Below are 27,653 nucleotides of genomic sequence, written 5' to 3' on the forward strand. Positions count from 1 at the left end.
AATGGAAGGGACCCTGAAAGCAAACACACGGCGGGATCCTATCTTCCATTCTGCACTGGATGCAACATTCATCTGTTATTATCTCTGTTGCTGTCTCCCTCATGACCACAGTGGCTCCTGCTGCAACGCCAATGCTGTTCTTGACTCAGACCATCCAGACAGTAAGAACTGTGATTAACATAACCATGCTGGCCATCTGTGCCCTTGGAACTCGAAATCAGGTCAATTACTTATAGGTCCACCATACTAGCTTTTCAACAGAAATTGGACTTAACATCAAGGACATTTTTAACATTGTTGTGACTGGAGTTCTGCCTGCAATGTGATGCTATAACTAAGGTGATGTTCTTATGTTAAATCTTGCCCTCAAATGTCTGTACCAACATCTTAAAATCACAGGACTTAATGGCTACCTTTTTGGAGGAAGTCTTTGTGGTAGAATATGTTCCAAAAGCAGAGGGGTGATATGTGGGCAATCGCCCCATGGCCCTGCCCTGCTACCTGGTAGGCACGGCTTAGAGTTTACAAGCCCATGGTGTGAGGCACAACTCCCAGGCCTACACCTGGAATAAGACCTCTGACTGACCAGAAGGTCAAGCAAATAGACATGTGGTGTAGCCAATTACAGTGTCTTTGGTGGGTGAGGGTGTGGTGTCTGCCAGAGGATGCCCTCCTGCCCTCCCTACCTTACCCTTTAAAAGCTGTAGCCTGTGCATAATAAAGCAGACATTCCTCACCAGCATGTCTCCTGTGGTTCTTATTGCCAAAGAATACCTTTGCCTCACCCTAGGTGACCTCTGGGCCTGCTGGCAGGGTCAAACCCTGAGATGCAAGTTGTTTATCAGTCACAGAATTGTTTAGCTATAACAAGGCCATTGATTTATGTGCATTGATTTTGTATCCCATGAGCTTGCCAAACTTTCTAACGAGTTTCAATAGTCTCTTAGTAGAGTCTTTTGGTTCCCCACATGGAGAATCACGTCATCTGTAAATAGATAATTCGACTTCCTCTTTTCCAATTTGTCTTTCTTTGATTTCTTTTTCTTGTTTGCTTTGATTGTGTTGAGGGGTGATCCTTCTATGCCTAATTTGTTCAGTATGAACGGGTGTTGAATTTTATTGAAGGCTTTCTCTGCATCTATTGTTATAATTGTAAGGTTTTTTTTTAAAGATTTATTTATTTTTACTACAAAGTCAGATATGCAGAAGAGGAGAGACAGAGAGGAAGATTTTCCGTCCGATGATTCACTCCTCAAGTGAGCACAATGGCCAGTGCTGCGCTGATCCAAAGCCAGGAACCTGGAACCTCTTCCGGATCTTCCACGCGGGTGCAGGGTCCCAAACCTTTGGGCCGTCCTCGACTGCTTTCCCAGGCCACAAGCAGGGAGCTGGATGGGAAGTGGAGCTGCTGAGATTAGAACTGGCACCCATATAGGATCCTGGCACGTTCAAGGTGAGGACTTTGGCTGCTAGGCCACGCTGCCGAGCCCAATCATAAGGTTTTTATTCTTCAGCTCGCTGTTTCACATTTACTGATTGGCATATGTTGAACGATCCTTGCATACCAGTGATAAATCCCACCTGAACTGGGCAAATAATCTTTCTGATGTGTTCTTGGATTCAACTGGCTAGTATTTTATTGAAGACTTTTACATGTACATTGATCAGGGATATATTGGCCCATAGTTCTCTTTTTCTTTTGTATTTTTCTCTGGTTTAGGAATTATGGTAATGTTTGCCTCATAGAAGGAATTTGGGAGAACTGCCTTCCTTTCTATTGTTTTGAATAGTTTGCAAAGAATTGGAGTTATCTCTTTTTGAAAGGTTTATTAGAACTCAGCAATGAAGAGGTCCAGTCCCATACTTTTTCTTTGTTGGATGAATCTTTATTACTAATTCAATCTCTGCTCTAGTTAATTGGTCTATTTAGGTTTTCAATTCATCAAGAGTTAAGAAACGGAAATACAATTGTCATTTTGCAGTGTGAACAAAGTCCAGATGACAACATATCTCAAAATTGTCAGAAGGTCCATTTCTGCAGAGAATTCTGGTTTCAATGACTGAATAGTAACACAACTGTATTAAAAGTATCCCTTGACATCATTAGAAGAGAAAATGTTCAAGAATATTGAGTGCATATTTTAGCCACTTAGTCTTCTGTATGTTATTACTGAGTTTGCAGTGAGTATTTGAGGCATTCTTTTTATTCACTTTTATTCATTTTAAAAGCAGTATTGGAGAGAGAAAGAAAGAGAGAATTTTCTATTTGCTGGTTCATTCCCAACATGCCTGTAACAGCCAGGGCTGAGCCAGACCAGAATAGGAGCCCAGAGCTCAATCCAGGTAACCCTTGAGGGTAGCAAATCACTCACTGTCTCCCAAGGAGCACATCTACAAGCAAGCCTGGAAGTGAACTGGGAACTGGAATCCAAGCAGTTGGATGTGGGATGCTGGTGTCTCAACTGCTCAGCCAAATGCTCATCCCTGCATTCTTCTTTAGAAATGCAGCAACTTAACCGATTCTTTCACAAGATGGTCAAGAGACTGTGGAAACACTGAGCCCATGGGAAAGGGAGCTTAACTGCAGTCTGACATCTACTCTTCAACTATGGATGATGATTTTAGTAACATAAATTATAATGAAATATGTTTCTATTTAATAATGGTTTAAAAAAATTTAAAACCTCAAACTAAAATCTTTTCAAACACTCATGATGTGAGGAAAAAGATTTTAGTAATTTGGGGTATTTCACAGGCCCTGTTTCTGATTTGATGATGTATGATATGCTTCTGTATATTTTTACAAGTCCTAAACAATCATTTGGGAAATGTGGACCTACAGTTTGCAAAAAAAAAAAATACAGATAGGTATATTTCCCAAGCAAAAGAATAGCTGAGTCAAAAATGATGAGTGAAAAACTTAAATAATGTTAGAACTAGATTTACTCTCATTTCAATACATACCCCAGTAAAAGACAAAACAAAACAACTTACCTGCTACTGAATTCGGCCTTGGCATAAGATACAAAGGTATAGACTGTACTGACTGAGATAACACTGTTTCCAAATTCCTCTCTGGGATCTTATTCAGACTATAGGTGGAAGCAGTCATATTTTCATCTACTCGATACAAACAGGAGTCCATGCTGGATTTTTGAGACTGCCACGGTTTTAGGTTTCCTCCAGAGCCCAGTTCTTTACTGCTTTCCCCAGCATACTTTGTGCGTTCAACATTTTCAGAATAGCTTGTCAATGTAGCTGGAAAAAAAAAAGAGTAAAAGAAATTTTACAAAATTTATAGAGATTAATCTGTTTATAATCACTGAAATTCAACTAGATAGTGAGCATATAAGTAACATATTCTTAAAAATTACTGATGACTCTGTTATGAAGTTAGAGTGACTAAAAGAAAATATAACTACCCCTTTTCTATATCTGTCTTAAGAACTCTATTTAAATGAAGTGTACAGATACAAATATCAGGGTTAAAGATTCCAGAGGTAGGACTCATAAATACTAAAATTTTCAGAATTTCATCAATAGGGAATTTATATAATTTTTTATAGATTTTCAGAAAAACCTAGGAAGTTCCAAAAGACCTCTATATTCCTTTTATTGCATAATTTCTCCTATTTTAAAGTGTTTTCTGGCCCTTTGAATGTAACAGAAAATGAGAATAAGAAAATATAATGATGAAGTAGAACTTCTAGAAGAATCTGCCTGAATAAGCAGGCAATCTAAGTCCTTGTTGGACAGCTGCTGTCTGCAACCATAACCCTCTATGAAAGTACTTAAAAATTCATGGAAAAATGAAATTCAAAGATAATATGAAATTTCCAAACATTTTTTGTTTCTGACCCTTTATATGTGTAAGTAGGTTAAGTAAAAAACTGAAAATTCTTCAGGCATTTTATTTAGGTTTGCCATCAATCATATATAAGTAGAAAAATATTCACCAACACCAGAAATTAAATAATTGAAACACTAAAATTTAGACTAAAGAGACTCAACTGGCTAATCTTTCATCTCCTGTGGGAGATTGCCCCTGGATCTCCACCTGCCTAGCCCATATGGGAAGCCATAAGCACATTGCACACTGTGCCCTTGGCTAACTGGCCCCAACATGGTCTGTTCACTGGGCATGCAACAAGAGCGATGGGCTGCACCTCAGTCTTTCTTCCCTACTCTGCTAGGACTTCCTTTGTAAACAACTCTAGGAAGTCAAATGTTTCATTCATCTTGTTTTTCAGCAGATAACAAGTCTACCCTGAGAGATAATTTCCTGTGCTTCCTGACCTTCAACTTCATTGGAGGGTCCAGAGAGACAGACATATTTGTTACCCAGTCACAATGTTGATGTACTATCGGGACCACCCTTCTGCCTGCCTCCTTCTCCTACATAAGCTTGTGACGTCTCTCAAATAAACAGACATTCTTTACCACCAGTTTATTTCCAGTGTTTCTATTGCAGAAGAGCACTGTCGTCTCACCCCTTGGTGGTCTCGGGGTCTGCTGGACAGAAGATCCTCAAGAATCTCCAAGCTCCAGCAGCTCATAGGTCATAGGTGTGCCGGTTCATGACCTGGCTGCTCTGCTTCCAATCCAGTTCCCAGCTTCTGGCGTGGGAAAGCAACTGATCGTGGTCCAAGGCCTTGGGACCCAGCATCCATGTGGGAGACCCAGAAGAAGCTCATGGCTGTTAGCTTTGGATTGGCTCAGCTCTGGCCATTATGACCATCTGGGAAATTTACCAGAGGATACAAGATCTCTCTATCCTCATTCTCTCATAAATCTGCCTTTCCCCCTTTTACCCCCCCAGCAAAATCTTTATTTAAAAAAAAAGATAAATTACAAAGGAAAATTGGGTTTTTCAAGAAAACTGCCTCTTTTATCATATAAAAGATTATGAAAGAAGAAACCTAAGTGACCTAAAAAAGGAAGAGTAGTAAAAATAGGGAAAATTTTACAAATTTTAACTCTAAGAGTTAAAACAGAATATAGCACATACTCTGGGCCTCACATGAAAAAAGAAATCAGATACATCACAGAATATCTTTGGAAGTCTTGTAAGGTGTTCTCATATTTATTATCATATTTAGTTGTCAAAACCTGAAGAAACAGAAAGCCAATTCTTACTTTGGAGGCAGCGAACAGGAAACAAGGAAAATTGTATTGGGGCAAAAAACAACAAACAACAATAAAAAACCAAAATGAAACACCATTCATCAAGGATAAAGTATAGTGGCAAATCTAAAAAAAAAAAAAAAAGGAAGAAAGAAATCTGTTTCTAATAACAGTATACATTATAGATATACAAATGATAATCAGGAATTTACACATAGCAATATGTCAGCAGATTGGCAAATCTAGAAGAAATGGATCTGGACATACACAATCTACCCAAATTGAGTCATGACGACACAGAAAACCTAAATAGATCAGTAACTAAGAGGGAGACTGAAACAATGATACAGAGCTAACAAGAGTCCAGTGCTGGACGGCTCCACTGCTAAATTTTACCAAACTTTCCAAGCACTAAACTCAATTCTTCTCAAAATATTCAAAGCAATTGAAAGGGAAGGAATCCTCCCAAACTTCTTTGAGCCCAGCATCACTTTAATCTCCAAACCGGGCCCGGCGCGGTAGTGTAATGGTTAAGGTCCTCGTCTTGCATGTGCCGGGATCCCATATGGGCTCTGGTTTTAATCCTGGCAGCCCCGCTTCCCATCCAGCTCCCTGCTTGTGGCCTGGGAATGCAGTCAAGGACGGCCCAAGACTTTGGGACCCTGCACCCACATGGGAGATCTGGAGGAGGCTCCTGGCTTCAGATCAGCTCAGCACTGGCCGTTGCTGTCACTTGGGGAGTGAAACATCGGATGGAAGATCTTTCTCTCTGTCTCTCCTCTCTGTATATCCACCTTTCCAATAAAACAACAACAACAACAAAAAGCAGAAATACAAAAAAGTCTCCAAACCAAGAGAAGATAAAGAACTACAGACCAATATCTTTGATTAACACAGACACAAAATTCCTCAACAAAAATCCTAGATAATCGAATGTTACAAGACATCTGAAAGATCACTCACTCTGACCAAGTGGAATTTATCCCTCGCATCTACCACAGCAATGGTTCAATATATGCCAATCAATAGCAGTCAAGATGGTGGCTTAGGGTAGAGACATGTTTGGTGTGACAGAGAATCTTTAGACAGGGTGAAGCACAAGAAGTAGATTACAGGGACAAATAGGGGCCAGGAAAGTAGGCGGGGGGGGGGAAGTAATTGGAGACCCCCCCCCCGGGACACAACGAAGTGGTTGCAGCGGCAGTGTTGCAGTGGACAGAAAAACTCACCAGAGATCTGCAAGCGACAATCCACACTTCTGCGATCTAGGCTCCAGAACCAGCCAGACATCCAGCAGTGGCCTCTACTAAGCTCCTGTGGCAACCAGGTGGGAGGTTGGGTTTGCATGGGGAGCTTGGGAGGCAAATGCAGTCTGAGACCTGCGAATCTCACTGAATAGCGTGGGCCAGCCACAAGCGGAGAAAAAGTGTGGGACTCTGGGCGCCATTTGTGTGGAGAAGTGGAATACAGGAGTTGAAGGAAATTGAAAGTGAAAGAATGGAAAAAGATATTCCAAGCAAATGATAAGGAAAAATGTGCAGGGGTAGCCATTCTTATATCAGATGATACAGACTTTAATGTGAAGAATATCAAGAGAAGGACACCACATAATGATCAAACGATGCATTCATCAAGAAGAGATCACCATAATAAATGTATATGCACCAAATGGTAAAGCATTTAGCTACGTGAAACAAACATTAATGGATTTAAAGGGAGAAATAGATTCCGATACAATCATAGAGGGGGAGCTTAATACCCCATTAACATCAATGGACAGATCAAAGAGACAGAAACTCAGCAAAGAAACAATAGAACTCACCCAAACTCTACAGCAAATGGCCTTAGCTGACATCTATCGAACCTTTCATCCTACAGATAGAGAATATGCTTTTTTCATCAGTGCATGGAACCTTCTCCAGAACTGACCATGTCATAGGCCACAAAACAAGCCTCAGCAAATTTTAAAAAATTGAAATTAAACCATTCATATTCTCAGACCATCATGGAGAGAAGGTAGAGACCAAGAAGTCAAAACGCCCAAGAAGACTTACAAACATATGGCGACTGAATAATATGTTACTAAACGAGCAATGGATTAGAGAGGAAATCTAAGGGGAAATTAAAAAATTGCTTGAAACAAATGAAGGCATCAACACAACATATCAAAACTTACAAAACACAAATCAGAAGACCTAGAAGAGATAGACAGATTTTTATGCACATACAATCCACCAAAAGTGAATTAAAAAGCAATTAACAATTTAAACACACCTATAACATGCACTGAGATTGAGTCAGTAATCAAATCCCTCCCAACCAAGAAAAGTCCTGGACCAGATGGTTTCACTGCTGAATTCTACCAAATGTTTCAATAGGAACTTACCCCAATCCTACACAAGCTTTTCCAAACAACAGAAAGAGAGGCAATCCTTCCAAACTCTTTCTATGAAGCCAATATCACCTAATACCAAAGCCATTTAGAGAAACAACAGAGAAAGAGAACCACAGATCAATATCCTTGATGAACATAGATACAAAGATCCTCAATAAAATGCTAGCCAACAGGATCCAACAGCACATCAGGCAGATCATTCACCTGGACCAGGTGGAATTCATCCCAGGCATGCAGGGATGGTTCAACATGCGCAAATCAATAAATGTGATACATCATATCAACAAATTGAAAAATAAAAACCATATCTCAATAGATGCAGAGAAGGCATTTGATAAAATCCAACACCATTTTATGCTGAAAATCCTAAGCAAGATAGGCATAGAAGGAACATTCTACAACACAATCAAAGCAATTCACAAAAAAAACCACACCAGCATCATACTAAATGGAGAAAGATTGGAAGCCTTCCCACTAAAATCTGGAACTAGACAGGGATGTCCACTGTCATCACTACTCTTCAATATAGTATTGGAACTCCTTGCCAGAACTATTAGGCAAGAAAAAAGAATTAAAGGAATCCAAATTGGAAAAGAGGAAATGAAATGATATCTATTTGCAGATGACATGACTCTCTACATAGCAGAACCAAAAGACTCAGTCAAGGGACTACTGGAACTCATAAGAGACACTGGAGTACCAGGATACAAAATTAATGAACACAAGTCGATGGCACTAGTAATTCCATGGATGAGAAAGAAATTGTAACCACTGTTCCCTTTAAAATAGAGGAGAGGAATCTTAAATTCCTAGGAATTAAGCTAACTAAATATGTGGAAGACCTCTATGATGAAAACTATAAAACATTAAAAAAGGAAATAAAAGAAAACCTTGAAAAATGGAGAACCTTACCATGTTCCTGGATTGGCAGGATCAATATTATCAAAATGACCATATTACCAAAAGCAATATACAGATTTAACGCAATCCCAATCAAAATCCCAACAACATTCTTTTCAGAAATAGAAAAGATACAAAAGTTCATCTGGAATCACAAAGACCACAAATAGCCAAAGCTATCCTGAAGAATAAAAACCAAGCTGGAGGAATCACAATTCCAGACCTCAAGACATACTACAGAGAAGTGGTTATCAAAACAGTCTGTACTGGTACAGAAACAGAGAAGAAGATCAGTGGAACAGAATAGAAACACCAGAAGGGAGCCCACACATGCATAGCCAACTAATCTTTGACAAGAAAACTGAAAACAATCCAGGCAAAAATCATGGTCTATTCAACAAATGCTGTTGGGACAACTGGATAGCAGCTTGCAGAATAAAGAAGCAAGATCCGCACCTGTCACAGTATACAAAAATCAGCTCTAAATGGATCAAGGACCTAAATCTACACCCAGAAACCATCAAACTAATAAGGGAAAATACAGGAAGCACTCTCAAAGATATAGAACAGGGAAAGACTTCTTAGAAAAGATGCCAAAAAAGCAAAGGCAATCAAAGCCAAAATGAACCAATGGGACTACATAAAAGAGCAGAAAAATTAATAGGTTCACTCTTCAGTGCATTTTTTCTAACACTTTAAAAAATATTTTTACCAATAACAAGAATGTATGCTAATGGGAAATTTGCTAGGATAATAATCTTCCTGATTCTGTGCCCTCATGGGAGGGTGCTCACCACCATTCTGCACTGTGAAGGGAGGTGGCAGCAGTTCCGTGGGGGAAATTGGGGGAGGGGAGAGACCTGGCATACATAGCATGCCGGCCTGATATGCTGGTGGACCTAGCTTTAGAAATTTTGATTGGGCCTGGGTTTTGGATGTGTGGAGGGGTAGGACCCTAGGCCAGCACACCTGCCAGGAGCTTGCAATTCTGGTGGGTTGACAGAGCTCTAGACCAGCACACCACCCCACTGGAAGATTGGGCTTAGGAAAGTGGGGCTGGGGAACCTAAGCCCTCCTGGGTGCAGGGACCATGGATTCATTAGGGGAAGGGGCAAGAGGACTGCTGAGGGAGTATGTTATACTGTACTTACAGGTAAGCAAAGACACTGAGACCCAGTGGTTTGGAGGGAGGAACCTGGAAGACCTTTATGCACCAGCCCACAGAGAAGACCTGAGCTGGAGTAGTTAACATCAACCACAACTGATCACCACTCACCTAGCATCAATGCTAGGGTTGGGGGCTTACCTAGCAGGACTAGATCATAGTACTCACCAGTGAGTTGGAACAGGGCACAGGTAATGTCGAGCTTGGGTAGGACACTGACCAGCATGCAAGAGAACCAGGTCTAGGGGCAGATTCTGTGGAGGAATAAATGGGATAACCCCTGTGGTTTGTTCAAGAGCTGTGGGTGGTGACGGGCTGTGTTCTTGGCATGACCATGGAATTCCAAGATACTCACAGCTATTGGGGTTGGGAACAGGCAGGGCTAGTCCAGGATGCAGCACCACAGGTGCACTCAAGAATAGGGTGTAGGGTGGGGTGGGCCGCAACATCCACCAGCTCATACAAAGGTGTAAATGGAGGGGGCAGACTATGCTAGGTAAGGGCCTAGTACCCGCTGGCACAAGTGATATCTGGGTCTGGGGGTGAACCTGGTGGGAGAACTTGGGAACTCCCCTGGTGGGATATCACTCCCGCTAGCGAGCATGTGATTCAGGCCTAGGTGTTGGTCAGACCGAGCAAGGCAGCTCAACTTATCAGCAAATGTGTGGGCTTGGTTCTGGGGTAGGAGATGGTGTGTAGGGGAAGACTTGGCAGGGCCAACATTAGCCCACTGGCATTGCAGGAGCTGGGATGGAAGTGGGTCATGACGAGCTAGGCTATCACACATATCAGTTTGTATTAGCTAGGGATGGGAGCAGATTGGGGAGGACTAGGCTGCAGCATCTGCCAGACAGAGTTTGGTTTGGACTGGAGCTGGGCTGGTTCAGGCCAGAATGAAGCATCTAATGGCAAAGGCCAAGACAGGAGATGAGCTATGCTGAGCTGGGAAAGGGCAACCACTGGTGTGTGCAGGATCCATGGTTGGAAACTGGCCTGGTTGGGGAGCTAGGAGAATGCCTTGGGTGGGTTGTGGTTCCCACTGGTGAGAATGACAGGTGAATGGGGACAGCAATCTGGGCTGGACATGACTGCAGTGCTCCTCAGCATGGGTGTGGACTGAGTCTGGGATGTGCCAGGCTTGGCTTGAATCTAGCATCCACTTGAGATCATGAGAGCCAGGGAGGGTATAGGATAGGCTGGACTAGGTCATGGCAACCCTGAGCCTTGCAAGAGCTGTGCTGGGGCATGGAGCAGGTGTGGCTGGGCTGTTACAGCCAACAGTAAGAACTGGAATGGGTGTGGGCTGGTTGTTTAGGGCTGCTGCTCCTGCCAGGACAGGAGATGGCATGAGATCTGCCACTGGGATATGACCTGATAGAGGAGCTTGGGGAACTCCTCTGTCAGGATGCAGTTCCTACAGTGGTACAAGAATCAAGGCTGTGATCAGCCCAGACTAGGACAGGTTATGGTGCCCTTCAGCATATGTGTGGGTCAGGTCTGGGGGCAGGTGTATATGAATGCGAGTGTGTGATGGGCAGGGTTAGGCTGGGATGTAGCATCTGTTGGTTTATGTAAGAGACAGAACCGATCTAGCAATTGCAACAACCAGTATATGAATAGGCTGAAGTAGGTGATGGACTGAGCCGGACCCCGTAGGCCAAGCACACACAGAAGTCAGGTCTGGAATCACTTCAGATGAGGTTTCTTTGTGGAAGCCTCACAACTGAACCACTGGACTCAGAACTCCGACCATGGGGAGAATCACAGGATCTGTGGTCTGACCATAGAATTCATGAGTCAAAACTGGGCCTCCACAGTGGCTTAGATGGAGTAGTGGATGGATACCCAGATGCACATGGAGGATGCCGCAGTCCACCTGGGCCTGCAGAGGACATCTGGTGCCACAGCAGAGGAAGGAGACCAGAACAAATTGGTCAACTACTCCAGCCAAGCACTGACAGCAAATATCTGGGCTAATAGAGACTCTAAGGTGAACTATGTCAGCCAAAGGACCTTAGGAGAATTTTCTCATCATTGGAGTGGCAAGAAAGATAGCACTTCAGAACTATTCAAACCACACAAGCAGAACCCTTGAAGCATGCTGCACACTGGGGACCTTGGGATGACATCAGGTGGCCATTCATCCATAGATACCGAGGTAGTTGGGAAGCTGGGTGTGGCTTCTCCCTTTATCTCCTCTCTTCTCTCAAATACAGGAAAAAGAAAATTTGGAAACAGTGGTCTCACCCACCTTCCCCTAATCCTCAATCTTTCCCAACTATGTAAACATCAAAAATAAAATTTATATATATATATATTTTTAAAAGATAATAATCTTTCTTTTACAAAAACAAAAACACAACCATGGGGGAGATATTTCAGAGATTCATTACTAGAACTTGGAGTAGAATTTGGGGTTGCAGTTGGAGCCAGTGCTATGCTTACAGAGTTTAATAACTGGCTCTTTTTAAAACTCAAAAACAAAATTCTGACTTGTAGGGTTTGCTTACTATTTCCAAGGTGTCAATTCATGCTTGAGGACTAATTTCAAACTATCTATGACTTAACAACTAACTCACAAATTTGCAGAAACCCTAACAAGTAGTTCTTGCTGGTACTACCTGGCTATAAAACTCTAAGGAAAGGAGTTGAGATGGACAAGGCACAGAGGTAGAAAAGAAAAAGAAAATGAAAAAAGACATCTGAGCCACAGTTTTTCCATCATGCCATGATGGGCCATGTGTGTGTTGCACTCCACATGGAAATGCCATGACACCTTCCTAAAGATCACTATGTGCAAGAAAGCCCTGTCCAAATTCCTCTTCATTTTTGTATTTAAAGAGGACAACACCCCCTACCAATAACAGGCAAACAGAACTTAGGTGGGAGTAGACCTCCTCTCTTTTCACGAAGAAAAGCTGCCTGCACTCCCAAGTATGCACTATCACTTTAAATAAATTGTTTCCTTTCTTGCACTCTGTCTCTGTATTCATTTCTCACAATGAGACCAGAACTTGAGGGATAAATGCAACTGGGGACCCCTGTGCCCTGTAACAGTGTGATGGAAAAGAAGACATGGTTCAGATTAGACGGGAACTATGAACTATATTAAAATGATTGGATTTCATCCTGTTTATCTTAAGGGCATTAAGGAACATCATTAAAATTCTTTTGAGAGACACGATTGCATTTTCATTTAGAAATATTACTTTGGTTTCCATGAGCAGAATAAATTGCAGCAAAATGTTTTAAACCTTCTTTGTTCAATGTCCCAGGACCCCCATAGTACTCTGGTAGTGCCTAAGAAGATACTTTATCCAATAAAATTTTGAAATTCATGAAATGAAATACAAAAGACTACCAGAAAAAACTAATAATGTTGAAACACAGAATTCAAAGTAATAAAAACACCCAAGATTATTATGACAAAAAAGTGTGACTTTTTTCCCTTATAAATATGAAACTACAAGATCAAGTGGCAGTGTATTGTAATTTCAAGATGGGGATAACTGACATTTCATAACAAGCAATGTGAAAATATCTGAGATTTTTATGCTGACAACATCACAGGTATTGCTAGTACTCCTTTCATGTCTTGCCTACATTCAAAATATTCTAAATTTCAATTAGAAGCTAAAGAAAATGAACATGTAATATTTTAGAAAAAGATTTACATGAAGGTCAGAAAGAGAGAGAGAGATCTTCTAACCACTAGTTTACAACTGGTCTATGGAAGCCATGAGCCAAGAATTCCATCCAGGTCTCCCACGGGAGTGTCAGGCACTATGGTACTTGGTATCAATACTACCTCTGAGCATCAGCAGAAAGCTGGATTGCAGATGGTACAGTCAGATTCAAAACAGGTACTCCAATGTGGGATGCTGGCAACCCCAAGTGGAAGCTTAACTCACTGGTCCACAATCTCCTGTATTTTTTTTTAACTCTTCTAATTCATTAATTTTGTATATCAAAGGATAACCTGTCTGAAGGCAGAGACCAGATAGGTTTTATAGCAATACAAGTGAGAAGTATTGGCTTGTATTAAATAGGAAACAGCAAAGGAAACGGAACAGATGTATAGCTTTGGGAGAGGCTTCAGATGAGATTCAATTGGACCTGTTATTTTGATTGAAATGAAGAATGAGATAAAAACACAATCAGCAAGAGCAAATGGTTAGTTGGTGATATCAATTAAGGAGTGCAGAAAGTAAGCCAGCACTAACAGAAAGATGACTTTAGAGTAGGAAACATGCAGAAGTTAGAGTACTATGAAGCATTGAGGTGAAGAGGAGCCGCAATAGCTAGATGACTACACTGGAGCTCAGCATAAGCACAGGACTGAGTTAGATTGTGAATCTGTTAACATATTCTCTTCGGAGCTAATTACGGCATCTGAAGAAGTTTGAAGAGTGAGAGGAGAGGAAAGGCTACAAATGGATTATTCAAACATGGTTAGGCACAGCAAGAGCTTGCAAGAGTCAGAAGGAACAAGCAGAGAGAGAAGAAAACTCGGGAGTAAAGAAAAATGTGTGAAGTTTTTTTTTTCTGAGAAGGGAACAATGTTTCATACTGAGGAAGGCCAAGTTCAATAAAAACTAAACATTGTTACTGACCATCTCTCTAGAGGTGATCTGGTAAGGAATATGCTGGATATAATAGAGGTAAAAGTTGGAACACAGATGGTTGCAAACGGAGAGGGAGAAGAGGCTGAGAAAAGGTAGGGCTAATTGTTTCAATGAATCTGTGACAAGCAGGAGGGAGAAAAGATGATAGGAAAGTAGGAAAAGACTTGCTCATGTTTCACTTCCAATAAATAGAATAATAAGTAGATAAAGAGGAGAGAAAGGAGATATTTACTGGAAAGTTTCCCTAAAGCTTGGACAACCATAACTTGCTTGGCAGAGCATTAGGAAATGAGTCAGGAGGCTCAGGGAGATGGCAGTTAGAAGGGAACACACTAACAATGACCCCACCAGCTTCCTATATCCCCTGGTTCAATAGGACACCAGGGCAGTAAGACATGCAGTGGTGATGATGAGAAATGTCGGTATGCGAGCACTGATGAGAACTGAACTAAGACTGACTGTGTCGGAGATGTTGCCATGGAAGTGGCTCCTTCGTATCAGCAAGTAGGTAGAGACCAGCTGGCAGCATGTCATTCTCAGATGCAAAGAAGATATATTTTTGTAAAGGACAAAGCTAAAGGGCAACCAGGTTGCCCTGATGAAAGCTGTTAGTGGTGGTGATGGTCACGAGTAGTAAAAACTGGGATGCTGCTTGCCCTGCCGCCCCTGCCCCACCCCTCGCCCCGTTTTACTGTTAGCCATAAAGAAAATTAGGCCCATTTGTTAAGGTGAGACAGGGAGAGAGAGAGGGAGAGAGAGAGAGAAAGAATGTGTGTGTCTTAGATTAAACTCAGAGAATAAAATTATTCACTGTAAAGTGAACAGTTTTAATAACATCTAGTGACTTCACAGTGCTGTGTAACTATCATATCAAGTTCCACATCCATTAGGCAGTTACTGTCCATCCCCCATCAACTACTAATCTGCAACTGTTTCCTTAGATTTACTCATTTTTTGTCTTCAAAATGGAACACATAATATGTGACCTTCTGTATCTGGCCTTTTTACTCAATACCATGTTTTTGCTTTTGACAGTGTTTTTGAGGTTCACCAGCGCTGTAGCAGGTATTGCGATCTTCATTCTTTCTTTTTTGGTTTTCTTGTTCCAATTGTATACAGATGCTACAATTTGGTTTTCTAGTCCCATCCACCAAAAATGGGCATTTGGTATGTTCTCAGGTTTTGACTATTTGTGCATACTATTGCTAAGTTAACTATTTGTTAGAATACATATTTCATTTGTTTTGGCATATACTATTGTGGAATTATTGCATATGGCATGTGTATTTTTTGTTTTATTTAAACTATTTTATTTGTATAAAGTAAACAAATTTTGGGTACTTCATGATACAAATTTAGGGTCACAGTGATGCCTCCCGCCCCACCCTCCTAGCACGCGTACCCCTTCTACCCTCCCCATTTCCTTTTCTTCCCTAATTTTTACTATGGCACACTTTGATTCTACTTCAAAAATCACAAGCTTAACATTCCTTTGGACAAATATATCAATGTATTTGCATTTTGAATCAGTTTTATTCATGTGTAACCTGATTTTTTCTAACTTTTAATAAAAAATGAAGTTTTTACACATGTCTAGGGTGAGATTCCCAACTTCCAATCACCCCAAAAGATTCTCCTTACCTTTTATATCTTTCACCTTCCCTTCTGACTCTAGATCTTGACAACCAATGATTTTCTTTCTACCACTATCATTTTGCCTTTTTTAGAATTTTACACAAATGGAATAATAAAAAGTGTATAGTCTTCTGTTTTCATCTTTCAGTTAGCCAAAAGCTTTAAATATTTATCTATAATGTTGTATTATTAGTAGTTTATCTTTTTTGATGTATGTGTAACAGTTTATTTGCTAGATGGTGCACATTTTTCAACTCTGTAGTTTCTATGGTCTGAATATCTGTTCCCCTAGGATTCACATATTGAAATTGCAATTCTCAAAGTGATATTATTAGGAGGTGGTACATTTAAGAAGTAATATATCTTCCACCTACTGGTTCACTCCCCCAAAGGCTGCAAAGGTTGGCATTGAACTAGACCAAAGCTAGGAGTTCAAGTAGAGCTCTCAAGCAGGTGGCAGGGACCCAGATTCTGGAGCCACCATTTGCTGCCTCCCAGGGAAGACATCAGTTGGACTTTGGAATAGAATGTTTTAGGCATTGCAACCAAGGTACTTCAACAAGGCATACTCAAGTCCTGAGTAGCATCTTAACTGCTGAACCAAGTGCCTGTCCTGAGTTTTCTGGGAGAGATTTCCATGAGCACTTCCTTGAAACACTGGATTTAGACCTCTTCTCTTGGGGAATAACTGATTATTTGCCAAAATGTCCATGAGGGTACTACTACCTGATCTATGTGGTTCAAAGATTTGAATTGAGTTGGTTTGGAGCTTACTTGGGTCTGAATGGTTTTTTCCCCCAATTCACATGTTGACTTTTGTCACCTACTATGACAATACTAAAGGCCTCTGAAAAGTGATGGTGTAATGAGGATGGTGTCTTTATGAGTGAGATTTGCACCCTCAGGAAGAGGCCCAGGAGACCTGCTTACGTTGCCTACCGCATGAGGACACAGAGAAAGCACTGTCTGTGAGTGACAGGCCTTCCCAGACAACAGAGGTGCAGGTACCTTGATCTGAATGCCTCAGTCCTCATGCTGTGTGCAATTTGTTTAAAACCTACCTCAACATATTTTTGTTATAACTGTCTGAACGGATTAAGTCAGCATCCTAGATAAATCACTTGCCCATGGTCATTTGTCAGTAGATTCAACTACTCTTTGAGTTAGAAATAGGTCTTTTGGGCCCAGCGGCGTGACCTAGCAGCTAAAGTCCTCACCCTGAACGTGCTGGGATCCCATATGGGCGCCGCTTCTAATCCCTGTGGCCCCACTTTCCATCCAGCTCCCTGCTTGTTGCCTGGGACAGCAGTTGAGAATGGCCCAATGCTTTGGGACCCTGCCCCTGTGTGGGAGACCTGGAGGAGGTTCCTGGTTCCTGCTTCGGATCAGCGCAGCACCAGCCATTGCACTCACTTGGGGAGTGAACCATCAGATGGAAGATCTTCCTCTCTGTCTCTCCTCCCCTCTGTGTATCTGACTTTGTAATAAAAATAAGTAAATCTTTTTTTAGAGAGAAATAGGTCTTTGTTATTATTGCCCCTGCTCCAGAAAGAGGATTTTGCTAAAGAAGATACTTTCCAGTTATCTGTTTTGATCATGGACACAAGTCCACCAATGCCTTATCTAAAGTTCACATTGAGCAGCGTCTATCCTCTGTCCTTCAGCTTCCCTCTTGCCACTGAGACATGAAATGCAATATGGCTACTAGACTTGTGCAGCAGAAGAGTGGGAGAGATAATGCCCAGCAGGACTAATGTTGACAAAAAGGAAACGAGAACTACAAGACAAATTCCTTTTGGATTCTTTCACTGTTCAGGGATACAGGATCTGCTGGGAGACTGTAGAAGGACCGAACAACCTCTGCCAGCTCGAGAATGCCTTCCCTGATAGCTTCTCTTTCTCCTTTCCTATTTGATTCTTGCTTCCCTGGCTTGTACTCCCTTAACAAAATGTTAGCACAAAAATTTTCATCTTAGGTTCTGTGTGCTATGGAGTATGTGCTAAAGCAGTTCTGTTGGTAAAAATGCTTGGAACTACAGGTAAGCTATTGCTAGTCTCTAATGAACATCTGATTAACTAAATTTGCTGGCTATCTCATTTTGAAGATAGACTTTGACATAATTTATATTTGATAAATTTAAATAAAAATACTTACTAATGAACAGTGATGCTGGCAAAGTTTTTAAAACATGAAATCTATTTATAAATATTATTAAAGTACTCTTGAATTGGTGGTAGAAAGTGTTGAGAACCAATTTGTGTCACAAACACAAAATTATTCAATGGTCTATTGATCCAATTTTATTATTCAAGTGCTAAGTTTAATAGTAAGAAACAGTTTTTATAAACAGTATTAAATATTTTTGAAAGTATTAATAAGTTAGTTTTATTTGGTATTGAATGATCCAGGGTCACTGAAGTATAGAAAGTTAAAAATACATAACTCATCCATGAGAGCAGAAGGGAAATGTTTATAATAACTATTCCTATTTAGGAATTTGGGCTATTTTTTTCCCCTTCACTGATGCTTTACACAGACTTGTTTTTTTTTTTTTTTTTTTTTACTTAATTCTATCACTACCATTCAATGAATTTTTTTTTTTTGTATAACTAGCATGTATCAGGATAAAGTGAACAAGGCAAGCACTAAATTCTTACTCCTCAGAAGGCCAATTTTGTGGCAAGAGAGGTCACACATGAGAAACTCAGAGAATTACAGAAGATGCTATTCTATTTTCAGATTTTTTGTTTTTTTATATTTTCTTTTTTTAATTTTCAGATTTTTAAAAGAATGGTAGTAATAAATCTTGATTCACGAATGTACTTTTTGATGACTTTCTAATGCTGGATAACAGTCTCATGTCATATGTCCTGAGACAGAATTATTTCAGAAGTATGAAGCATAGCAATTAGGACCAGAGTTTTAAAGTTGTATTCATGTGAGTTTGAGTCTCAGCTTCATCTATTAATGTGACCTAGGTCTTTCTGTCTCTCTTTCCTTTTTTTTTTTTTAATTTTAATTAAAAAAAATTTTTTTATATTTATTATTTATTATTTTTAATTCATTAATTACATTGTATTATGTGACACAGTTTCATAGGTACTTGGTCTCTTTCCTTTTTAATTTAACTGCATGGGGATAGAGTGGGAATTTCCTCCTCCCCCCACGACCTGTGGTCAAACTGGGGTTGAAGCCAGCAGTAAAGAATTCAATGCGGATCTTTCAAATGGATGGTGACCTCAGTACTTGAGTCATCATTGTGGCTTTCATGTGCATTTTTGGGAAAACAGAATTAGCAGCTAGAGCTGATAATAGAACCCAACCTGTTTCCTAATCTCGAGTCTAAGAAAAGATCACTGTCCTACTATGTGAGTTACTTACAATTAAATAGGCCAACTCTGCTTATTTCCAGGAATGCATGTATGTCTTGTACTGATTCTTGGCTGAGATAAAGGTAATGAGGTAATTAATGATGTATAATTTGCTGTGTATAGCTTGAAAACCCCTCGGGAGCATCCTGGAATAATTTGTTTATGACTCACATGTGGAGGAACTACATAGATAGCCTCTCTTGGTTATGGGACCACAGGGGCACCAAAATTCTCATTGGAGACCTTTTGGAAGCTCCCTTGAAATCAGGATTCCTTGTATAAATCTTAGTAGCCTATACTCTGAGGGTCAGAAAAGCTAACGTTACGTGATTAGCAAGGGACCCCGGGGAGCTGCACCTGCAGTGCAGCTGCATTCTTCTCTGCTCTACTGTATTTTTGCTGGAGGCTTTTAATAAATGTTTTCTGCAGAGTGTTATAGATCCTTTCAAAGACCTGGTAATGTAACATCTTTACAAGTGTATTCTTCTAGAATTATTATAAAGATTAAATACTGGTACCTGGACTACACTGTGTGCTCAATAAATGCTGTTTGGTCTCCTTAATCATTTTTCTGGGTAAAGTGTTCAGACTTCTTTAACAAACACACCATGCACTAGTAATATAACCCATGGTTACCAGAAATTTACCTAGTGCTAAGTAAGTAAAAAAGTAGATTTTTCACACAATAATATGAAAAGTTTAATAAAGGCATACCTGTACCTTTTTGAAAATAGACAAAACATGAAAAACAATTCAAATTATGTAGTGCTAAACTTACCACTCAGAGAGCTAACTTTTAAAATGTAATTTACAATAAAAGTTTATTTTATTTACTTAGAACAGCCAAAATTTGAACTGGTATCCATATGGGATGCCAGCACTGCAGGCTGCAGCTTTATCAGCTATACAACAGCACTGGCCCCTAAATACGGCAATTTTGATCAAAGAATATATAGCACTCTTTTGGAGTATGCACTATTAAAAGAACAAGGGTCTTTTCTAAGAAACTTTTATTTTCCTATTTAGTTGGTAATGTGAAGCATCATGAAAACATAATCATTGAGTAATGAACATGGCAGTAATTCCTTAATCTTTGTAGGTATTAAGTATTACGAGCCTATAGGATATAAAATTCAATTTGATAATCAAATGAACACACTGTCCAGCATATGAGAGAACCACGTCTGGGGGCAGACTGTGTGTGGAGTTCAGACTCTGGTCCCACCCCTGTGGAATTGCAATTTCCACTAGTTTGCTTAAGAGCTGGAAGTTGAGAACACGCCAGGCTGGTCCAGGCTTCAGCACCTATAGGTATACCCAAGAATAGGGTTTGGGATGGGACAGGCCGCAACAGCCATCAGCACACACAAAGGCCAACACTACGGACAAACTATGCTGGGTAAGGGCCTAGCACCCGTTGGGACATAAGAAATCTGGGTCTGGGAGTGGGCCTGGTGGAGGCACTTGGGGAAATCTGGTGGGCCATAGCTCCTGCTGGTGAGCATGTGATTCAGGTCTGGACGTTGGTCAGACCGGGCAAAGTACTTTCACTTGTCAGTGTGGTTGGTTCTGGGAGTGGAGGGATGGACTGGGCAGGGCAAGGCCAAACCTTAGCACACTAGCATTGCAGGAGCCAGGATGGAGGATGCGCCATGCTGGGCTAGACCATCACACCTATTGGCCTCCATGAAAGCCAGGGATGGGGGCAGTATTTGGGACTGGGTTGGACTTAGAAGGGGAACTGTGGGCACCTCTCTGATGGGCTGCAGCTCACACTGGTAGGTATAAGAACCAAGGCTGGTGGTGGACCTTACTAGACAGGCAGTGACACCTTCCGGCATGAGGGTGGGCTGGATAGTGGGGTCAGTTGGGCTGATCTAGGCTGCAGCACCCTTTGGTATATACAAAAGCTAAGTGGGATGTGGGACAGCTTGGACCAGTCTGTTGCACATACTGTTATGTGCAGGAACAAGAGTTGGAGGTGGTTTACGAGGTTGTTGCAGGTTGCTCTGACTGCTGTAGTTCTCACTGCTGTACATTAGAGCTGAGTGTGTGGTTGCTAAGGCTGGGCTGGGCTGTAGCATCCATTGATTTGTCTAAGACATATGCCTGGGGACAGAAGTGACCTACCAACCGCAACCACCAGCGTGTGTGTGGGTTGGTGGACTGGTGGGCTGGTGTATGACCCAGACTCTGTACTGGCTAGCACACACAGGAGTCAGATCTGGGGTCACCTCAGATATAGTTTCTTTGGGGAAGCCTTACAACTGAGCTACTGGATTCAGAACTCCAATCATGGGGAGAATTGTAGGATCTGTGATGTGAATGTGGGATGCATGCGCTGGGACTGGACCTCCTCATTTGCTGAAGATAGTGAAGTGGACAGCATGCGCACACATACATGGGGGATGTGGTGGTCCACTGAGGCTGCAGAGGACATCTGGTGCCATGGCAGGGGACAGAGAGCAGAGTAAGTTGCACAACTCTCCCTGCCAAGCATTGTCAGCAAGTATCTGGGTAGACTAAGTCAGCCAGTAGACATTGGAAGGACTTCCTCATCCTTGAAGCAATGAGACCAACAGCATTTCAGAACTATCAAAACCATTTAAGCACAACCTTTGGAGCATGCTCCACACTGGAGACCCTGAGATGATACTGGTCGGCTGTTTCCCATCTCTGGGTACGGTGCAGTGGGATGCTGGGTCCAGCTTCTCTTCCCCTCTTCCCCAGATACATGAAGAAGAAAAAGAAACTTGGAAATAATGGTCTACTGTGCCTTCCCCTATTCCTTGACCCTTCCCACCCTAATCAGTGGTCCACAAGAGCATGCATCCTTCTCAACTCATGTAAACATCATAAAAGTTCATGAGATATGAATAAAAGAATAGTGAATTCAATAATTACATTAAAAAAGCAACAACAAAATGAACTCAAGTTTCAGTTTGCTACTTTCTTATATATCCACGTCAAAAAGAAGTATTAAAACAATATGAAAAACAATTAGGATACAAAAGTGATTTGGTTTTTCAAGAAGATGGAGATTAATGTTAAGGTTTTTTTCTTGCTGTTACATAACATCTTAAAGAATAGTCTGTGGTATCTAAATAGACATAAATAAAAGAACATCATATCAATAAAATTATACAAACAAAATAACGAAAGTCATAAATATAAAATTACCCTGTGAATACTGACAATTGTGCCAACAACATTTCACCACAGATTTGGGAAGAATCATAAGTTTGAAGACTGTGGCAGAAATTAAATTATATATGGGACTAATTCAGACCACATAGGATCAAATGAACCACAGTTATTTAAAACATTTACATGTAGGACAATTAAAAATCCAATTAAAAACAATTAAAAACCTGAATTTCTAGTATTTTCACTGTCATAAATACAATTCTAGAGTTTGCTGTAGAAGTGACACAGTCAGGCACATGGCTAAATGGCTGGAATTCTGACAGCTATAATGACAAAATATACTTGCTCCAAACAAATCATATTGAGTTGACAGACATATAAAGGAATTTTGGATTATTAATTAAAAAATGAACACATTCTCTAACTTCCGTGCTTTTGGCTAATGGGATAGGATTAAATGTAGACCATTAATACACAATAGACTATCTTGGAAGAATTATTTGAAATCATATAAAGCAAGAAATAATTTAGAATAATAGATGTTCTCATACCACACAATCATTCCCCAATTAATTCCTATCCCTCAATAAATGCTTAATAGTTATAATTGAGTTAGAGAGAAGTCTAGTAATAAATAACTCTTAACCTCCTCTTTCTGTTTCCACGAAACTCCCAACTTTATGAACAAATTCTGTTGGTGGACAGATGCTGTGTGTGAGCTCACAGGAGAAAGTAGATTTTTTCCCTTTCTCTTCTTATCAGCAATATCCTGATAATGAGTGGCTCAGAAGGAATACCTTTCATTTTGTTTACCCTTATTTCTCTTGGCAGCATCACTGAAGGATCATGACAAGTGTTATGTTTATATGTACTTTTACATCTCAAAAGCAGAATTTTAAAAAACTTTAAGCTTGTATGATTATTTTAAAATGAAAAAAAAAAAAAGGATTTGCTATAAAAACCAACTCACCAATGATGCCGCTATCTCTGCTCTCAAGGGTGGAGGTCGGACTGGTGACAGCGCCATAGCTGCAGTCCTTGGCAGCTGCATTTGTACTAACAGGTGGGAGGGTGGAGCAGGGACTACCGGCTGGCGGAGAGGCAGTGCTGCTAGTTAGGGTGGAGCAGGGACTTATCCGCTGGGTGATGGCTGAGGTCTGAAAAATTGGAATCAAGAAAAAAGTACACTGCTTAGCCACATAAAGCATATGTTACAGGAAATTAAAGCTCTGATGACAAAAGAAATAATCTACCTGTAAGCCTTTCCTATCTTTTAGATGCCACCTGATTTTATTTTCCTAGAGAGGACATGCCCAGTGATAGCTATGCTTTCTTAAAGTTTTATTTTATTTTTTTGTTGGAAATTCAGATATACAGAGAGGAGGAGAGACAGAGAGGAAGATCTTCCCTCTGATGGTTCACTCCCCACGTGGCTGCATCGGTTGGAGCTGAACCAGTCTGAAGCAGGAACCTCTTCTGGGTCTCCCACGCAGGTGCAGGGTCCCAAAGCTTTGGGCTGTCCTTGACTGCATTCCCAGGCCACAAGCAGGGAGCTGGATGGGAAGTGGGGGTGCTGGGATTAGAACCGGTGCCCATATGGGAACCTGGTGCATGCAGGGTGAGGACTTTAGCCATGAGGCTATCACACCAAGGCCCAGTGACAACTATCTTATTTTTTTTAAATATTTATTTATTTTTATTACAAAGTCAGATATACAGAGAGGAGGAGAGACAGAGAGGAAGATCTTCCATCCAATGACTCACTCCCCAAGTGACCGCAACGGCTGGTGCTGCACCGATCCGAAGCCAGAAACCAGGAACCTCTTCTGGGTCTCCCACGCAGGTGCAGGGTCCCAAAGCTTTGGGCCATCCTCGACTGCTTTCCCAGGCCACAAGCAGGGAGCTGGATGGGAAGTGGAGCTGCCGGGATTAGAACCGGTGCCCAGATGGGATCGTGGTGTGTTCAAAGTGAGGACTTTAGCCACTAGGCCACACCGCTGGGCCCCAACTATCTTCTTTTTAAAGGACTCATTAAAAGAATGAGTACCCATTAAAAGAAGAGAAAATATTTTAAAAATAATTAAGTACATATTTTCATTGCTATTTTCAATTAACAAAATCCTTTGGAAGGTTTGGAAATTTATTTTGATAATTTCCTCTGTACTGAAAATGAAGTAATACTTGGGCAGCTAAGGCTTTTCTTTGATAATAAGTACCTGCCATAGCAAACAAACACACGCAACAAGACTGCCTGATATTCAAAGTTCGTCTCATCAAAATAAATCAAGTAATACTAATTTAATATAAAATTAATCATTTCGTACCTTGGGAGATTCTTATACCCCATTTGTGAGTTTCTCATGTGAAGGAATGAGTAGCTATCAGAAAGGTGGTACTCATGTATTTCACCACACCTGCTTTAACGACAACTCACTTCTCTGTAGCTTACACAAATAAATCACTGAAACAGTAAATAAAAGTACGTGTTTCATACATTAAATGTCATCCTTTTCAAAATGGGAAGTGATCAGTGGAATAATCACTTGAAGAAGCATTCAAATTCCCTGCCAAAAGTAAAGATTCACATTTAATAACCAAAAACATGTGGATTATTAGCTATGAGAGTATTAAGGATCTGCAACTCATTCTAAAATGATTTCTAGATGCAATCTCTTATATTAAGTCATATGTGTTGAGCCCAGGTTTAATTTGAACTTAAATACCATTATCAAATGATAAAAGAACTAACTCAACTAAGCACAACCATATCAGCCTAAAACATCAGGAACTGATTTTTTTTTAAAAACACAGTAAGTCTTCATAAGGTTTACATTTCTATTCTAAATGACATCTCTGCAGGGGAGAGTTCCAACTTCTTTATAACCTTCTTGCTTACTTATTTAAGAAATTTCACTTTGTTTATTTGAGAAAGACAGGCACACAGGGCTCCCATCCCTGGGTTCACTAAGTACACACTCGCAAAGGTGATGCTATGCCAGCCAAAGCTAGGAGCTGGGAAACAAATCCACACCTCCTCTTTGGTGGTAAGGACCCAACTACATGGGCCGCGCTCTGGTGTTTTGCATGGAACGCATTAGCAGGAAGCTGGTATTGGCAAAGAATCAGAATTTAAACCCAGACACTGTGGGATGTGGGCTTCTTGACTATTAACCCAAATGTCAACCCCTCTTTTTACAGAATTATGCTGACCCCACACAGCAATGATGCAGGATGAAACTTCTCAGAAAAAAGAAAATTGTTCATGGTCCATAACTAAAAAGGCAGCCCTTATTTTTTGTTTCAGGAAGCCTGTTAATAAGACACAGAAATACAGCATTATGTCCCATGCAGCAGCCTGAAATGGGTATACAGGCAAGCCACTCCACTTCCAAAACCTCCTGGTTATTTTTCCTATTGTTCCTAATGTTCCCCAGGGGGATCATTAAAGTTCTCAGTCTGGCTCTCTTAAACGTTCCATAAAAACACAAAGTTAAGAACCTAAGACCAACTTCATGAGACCCATCTACAAACACTGGAAATCACTGAGAGAAAGATAATGGCCAGTCTGATGTCATTTTCAATTGTTTGTCTTTTATATGAAAATGACATATACGAACCTGTTTATGTTAGATTCTGTCATCACTAACACTTTTCTGAGGATATCATCAATATATTTTTAAACATACCAACCTATCTTTTGAGGATGCTGTCTAGCTCACAAAAAAGTCACCAAAGGCCATATTCCCCAGTTCTTAATATTGTGCATTACACTACAAATTCCAACTATAAAGTAAGATACTTTATTGTAATTCTAAGACAGTTTCAGGATCTATCATATTTCAAGAAAGATATCATTTAACTTCTGAATGAACAATTTACATTTATGTAATGCTTCATAGTTGAAAACATTTTTATATATTATTTCATTTATTCCTTATCAAACTGATAAGAGAAGCCTAACAAATAATATCCTCCATTTAAAAAAATCATGAAAATGAGAAAATTAAAAGCATGAAAGACAGGAAGCAATTGCCCCCCAAACCATCCAGTTTCACATAAATTCATAATCAGTCCTGCGTAGGTTATTAAAAAAAAAAACTCCCATGGTTGGAGTTTTCAGTCTAGTGGTTCAGTTGGGTGGATTCCCAAAGAGACCTTGTCTGAAGTGATCCCAGACCTGACTCCTGTGTGTGCTTGCCAGTAACAGGGTCCAGCTCTGTCCATCATTCACATTAGCCTATGCAGCTGGTAGTTGCAATTGCTGGGTCAGTTCTAGCTCTAACCCTGTCTCCTATGTAAACTAATGGGTGCTGTGGTCCAGCCCAACCCTGCCCACTACACACTCGGCCCTCATGCATACCAGCAGGAACTGCTGCCCAGTTGGAGCGACTCCTAGTAACCCCCACCAGAACCCAGCCCCGGTTCCGTGCTTGCCAGTAATGCAGCAGACTGCTCTAGTTACATTTCAACCTGACAAAAATCTCAAGAAATAAAAAGTAAAATAGATGTTTTCTTTACAACAGTTTTTCAAAAGCTCTCAAAAGTTTATCATTCCCCTCCTTTTGTTTATTTGTTTATTTGCAAGTCAGAGTTACAGAGAAAGTCACACACAGAAATATTCCATTTGGGCTCAGCAGCGTGGCCTAGTGGCTAAGGTCCTCGCCTTGATCCCATATGGCCGCTGGTTCTAATCCCGGCAGCTCCACTTCCTCTCTATCTTTCCTCCTATCAGTATATCTGACTTCTAAAAAAAAGAAAGAAATATTCCACTTACGGGTTCACTCCCCAGCTGGTCACCACACCTGGGGCTGGGCCAGGCTAAGCTCGGGAGACAGTAACTTCTGGGTCTCCCATACGAATTACAGGAACACGTACATGGGCCATCTTCTGCTGCTTTTTCCAGGCCACTAGCAAGGAGCTGAACTACGAGTGTAGCGGCCAGGATACAAACTGGCTCGCATAGCTTTACCTGCTGTGCCACAGTGTTGGCCCCTATCATTCCCATATTTTATTCACAAACATAGATGCAGACATGGTTACAGTGTCAGTGGATTTAAAAAGCAACGATCAGGTCTGCCATCCTGAAGCTTACATTCTTGTATGAAACAAAAAAAATCCCGCATTGAACACGTCTTGTAGTATCACTTTTTATAAGATCCACGAGGAAAACAAAGTTGTAGGACAAGGGCATATAAGGACTGGCAGCAGCTAGTAGAAATATTAAGCAAATGGTCGCTGAGGCACTAACATCTGAGTGGAGCAGAGAATGAAAAGCAGGTCAGGATGGCTG

The 27,653-nt window shown here is 40.8% G+C and overlaps 1 protein-coding gene across 6 annotated transcripts in view; it reads right to left on the reverse strand.

Moving 5' to 3' along the window:
* TANC2 (tetratricopeptide repeat, ankyrin repeat and coiled-coil containing 2) overlaps positions 1-27,653 on the reverse strand; it is a 305,743-nt gene that overhangs the window by 105,308 nt on the left and 172,782 nt on the right. For all 6 annotated transcript variants that reach the window (XM_058675315.1, XM_058675310.1, XM_058675313.1 and 3 more), the window contains 2 exons: positions 23,334-23,520; positions 2,995-3,258 (listed from right to left, as the gene is read on the reverse strand). In XM_058675315.1, the coding sequence (XP_058531298.1) occupies positions 2,995-3,258; positions 23,334-23,520 (451 nt within the window). The remainder of the gene's footprint in view (positions 1-2,994; positions 3,259-23,333; positions 23,521-27,653) is intronic.

This window comes from Ochotona princeps, chromosome 17, assembly GCF_030435755.1.
Source record: "Ochotona princeps isolate mOchPri1 chromosome 17, mOchPri1.hap1, whole genome shotgun sequence".
Classification (NCBI taxonomy): Eukaryota; Metazoa; Chordata; class Mammalia; order Lagomorpha; family Ochotonidae; genus Ochotona; species Ochotona princeps.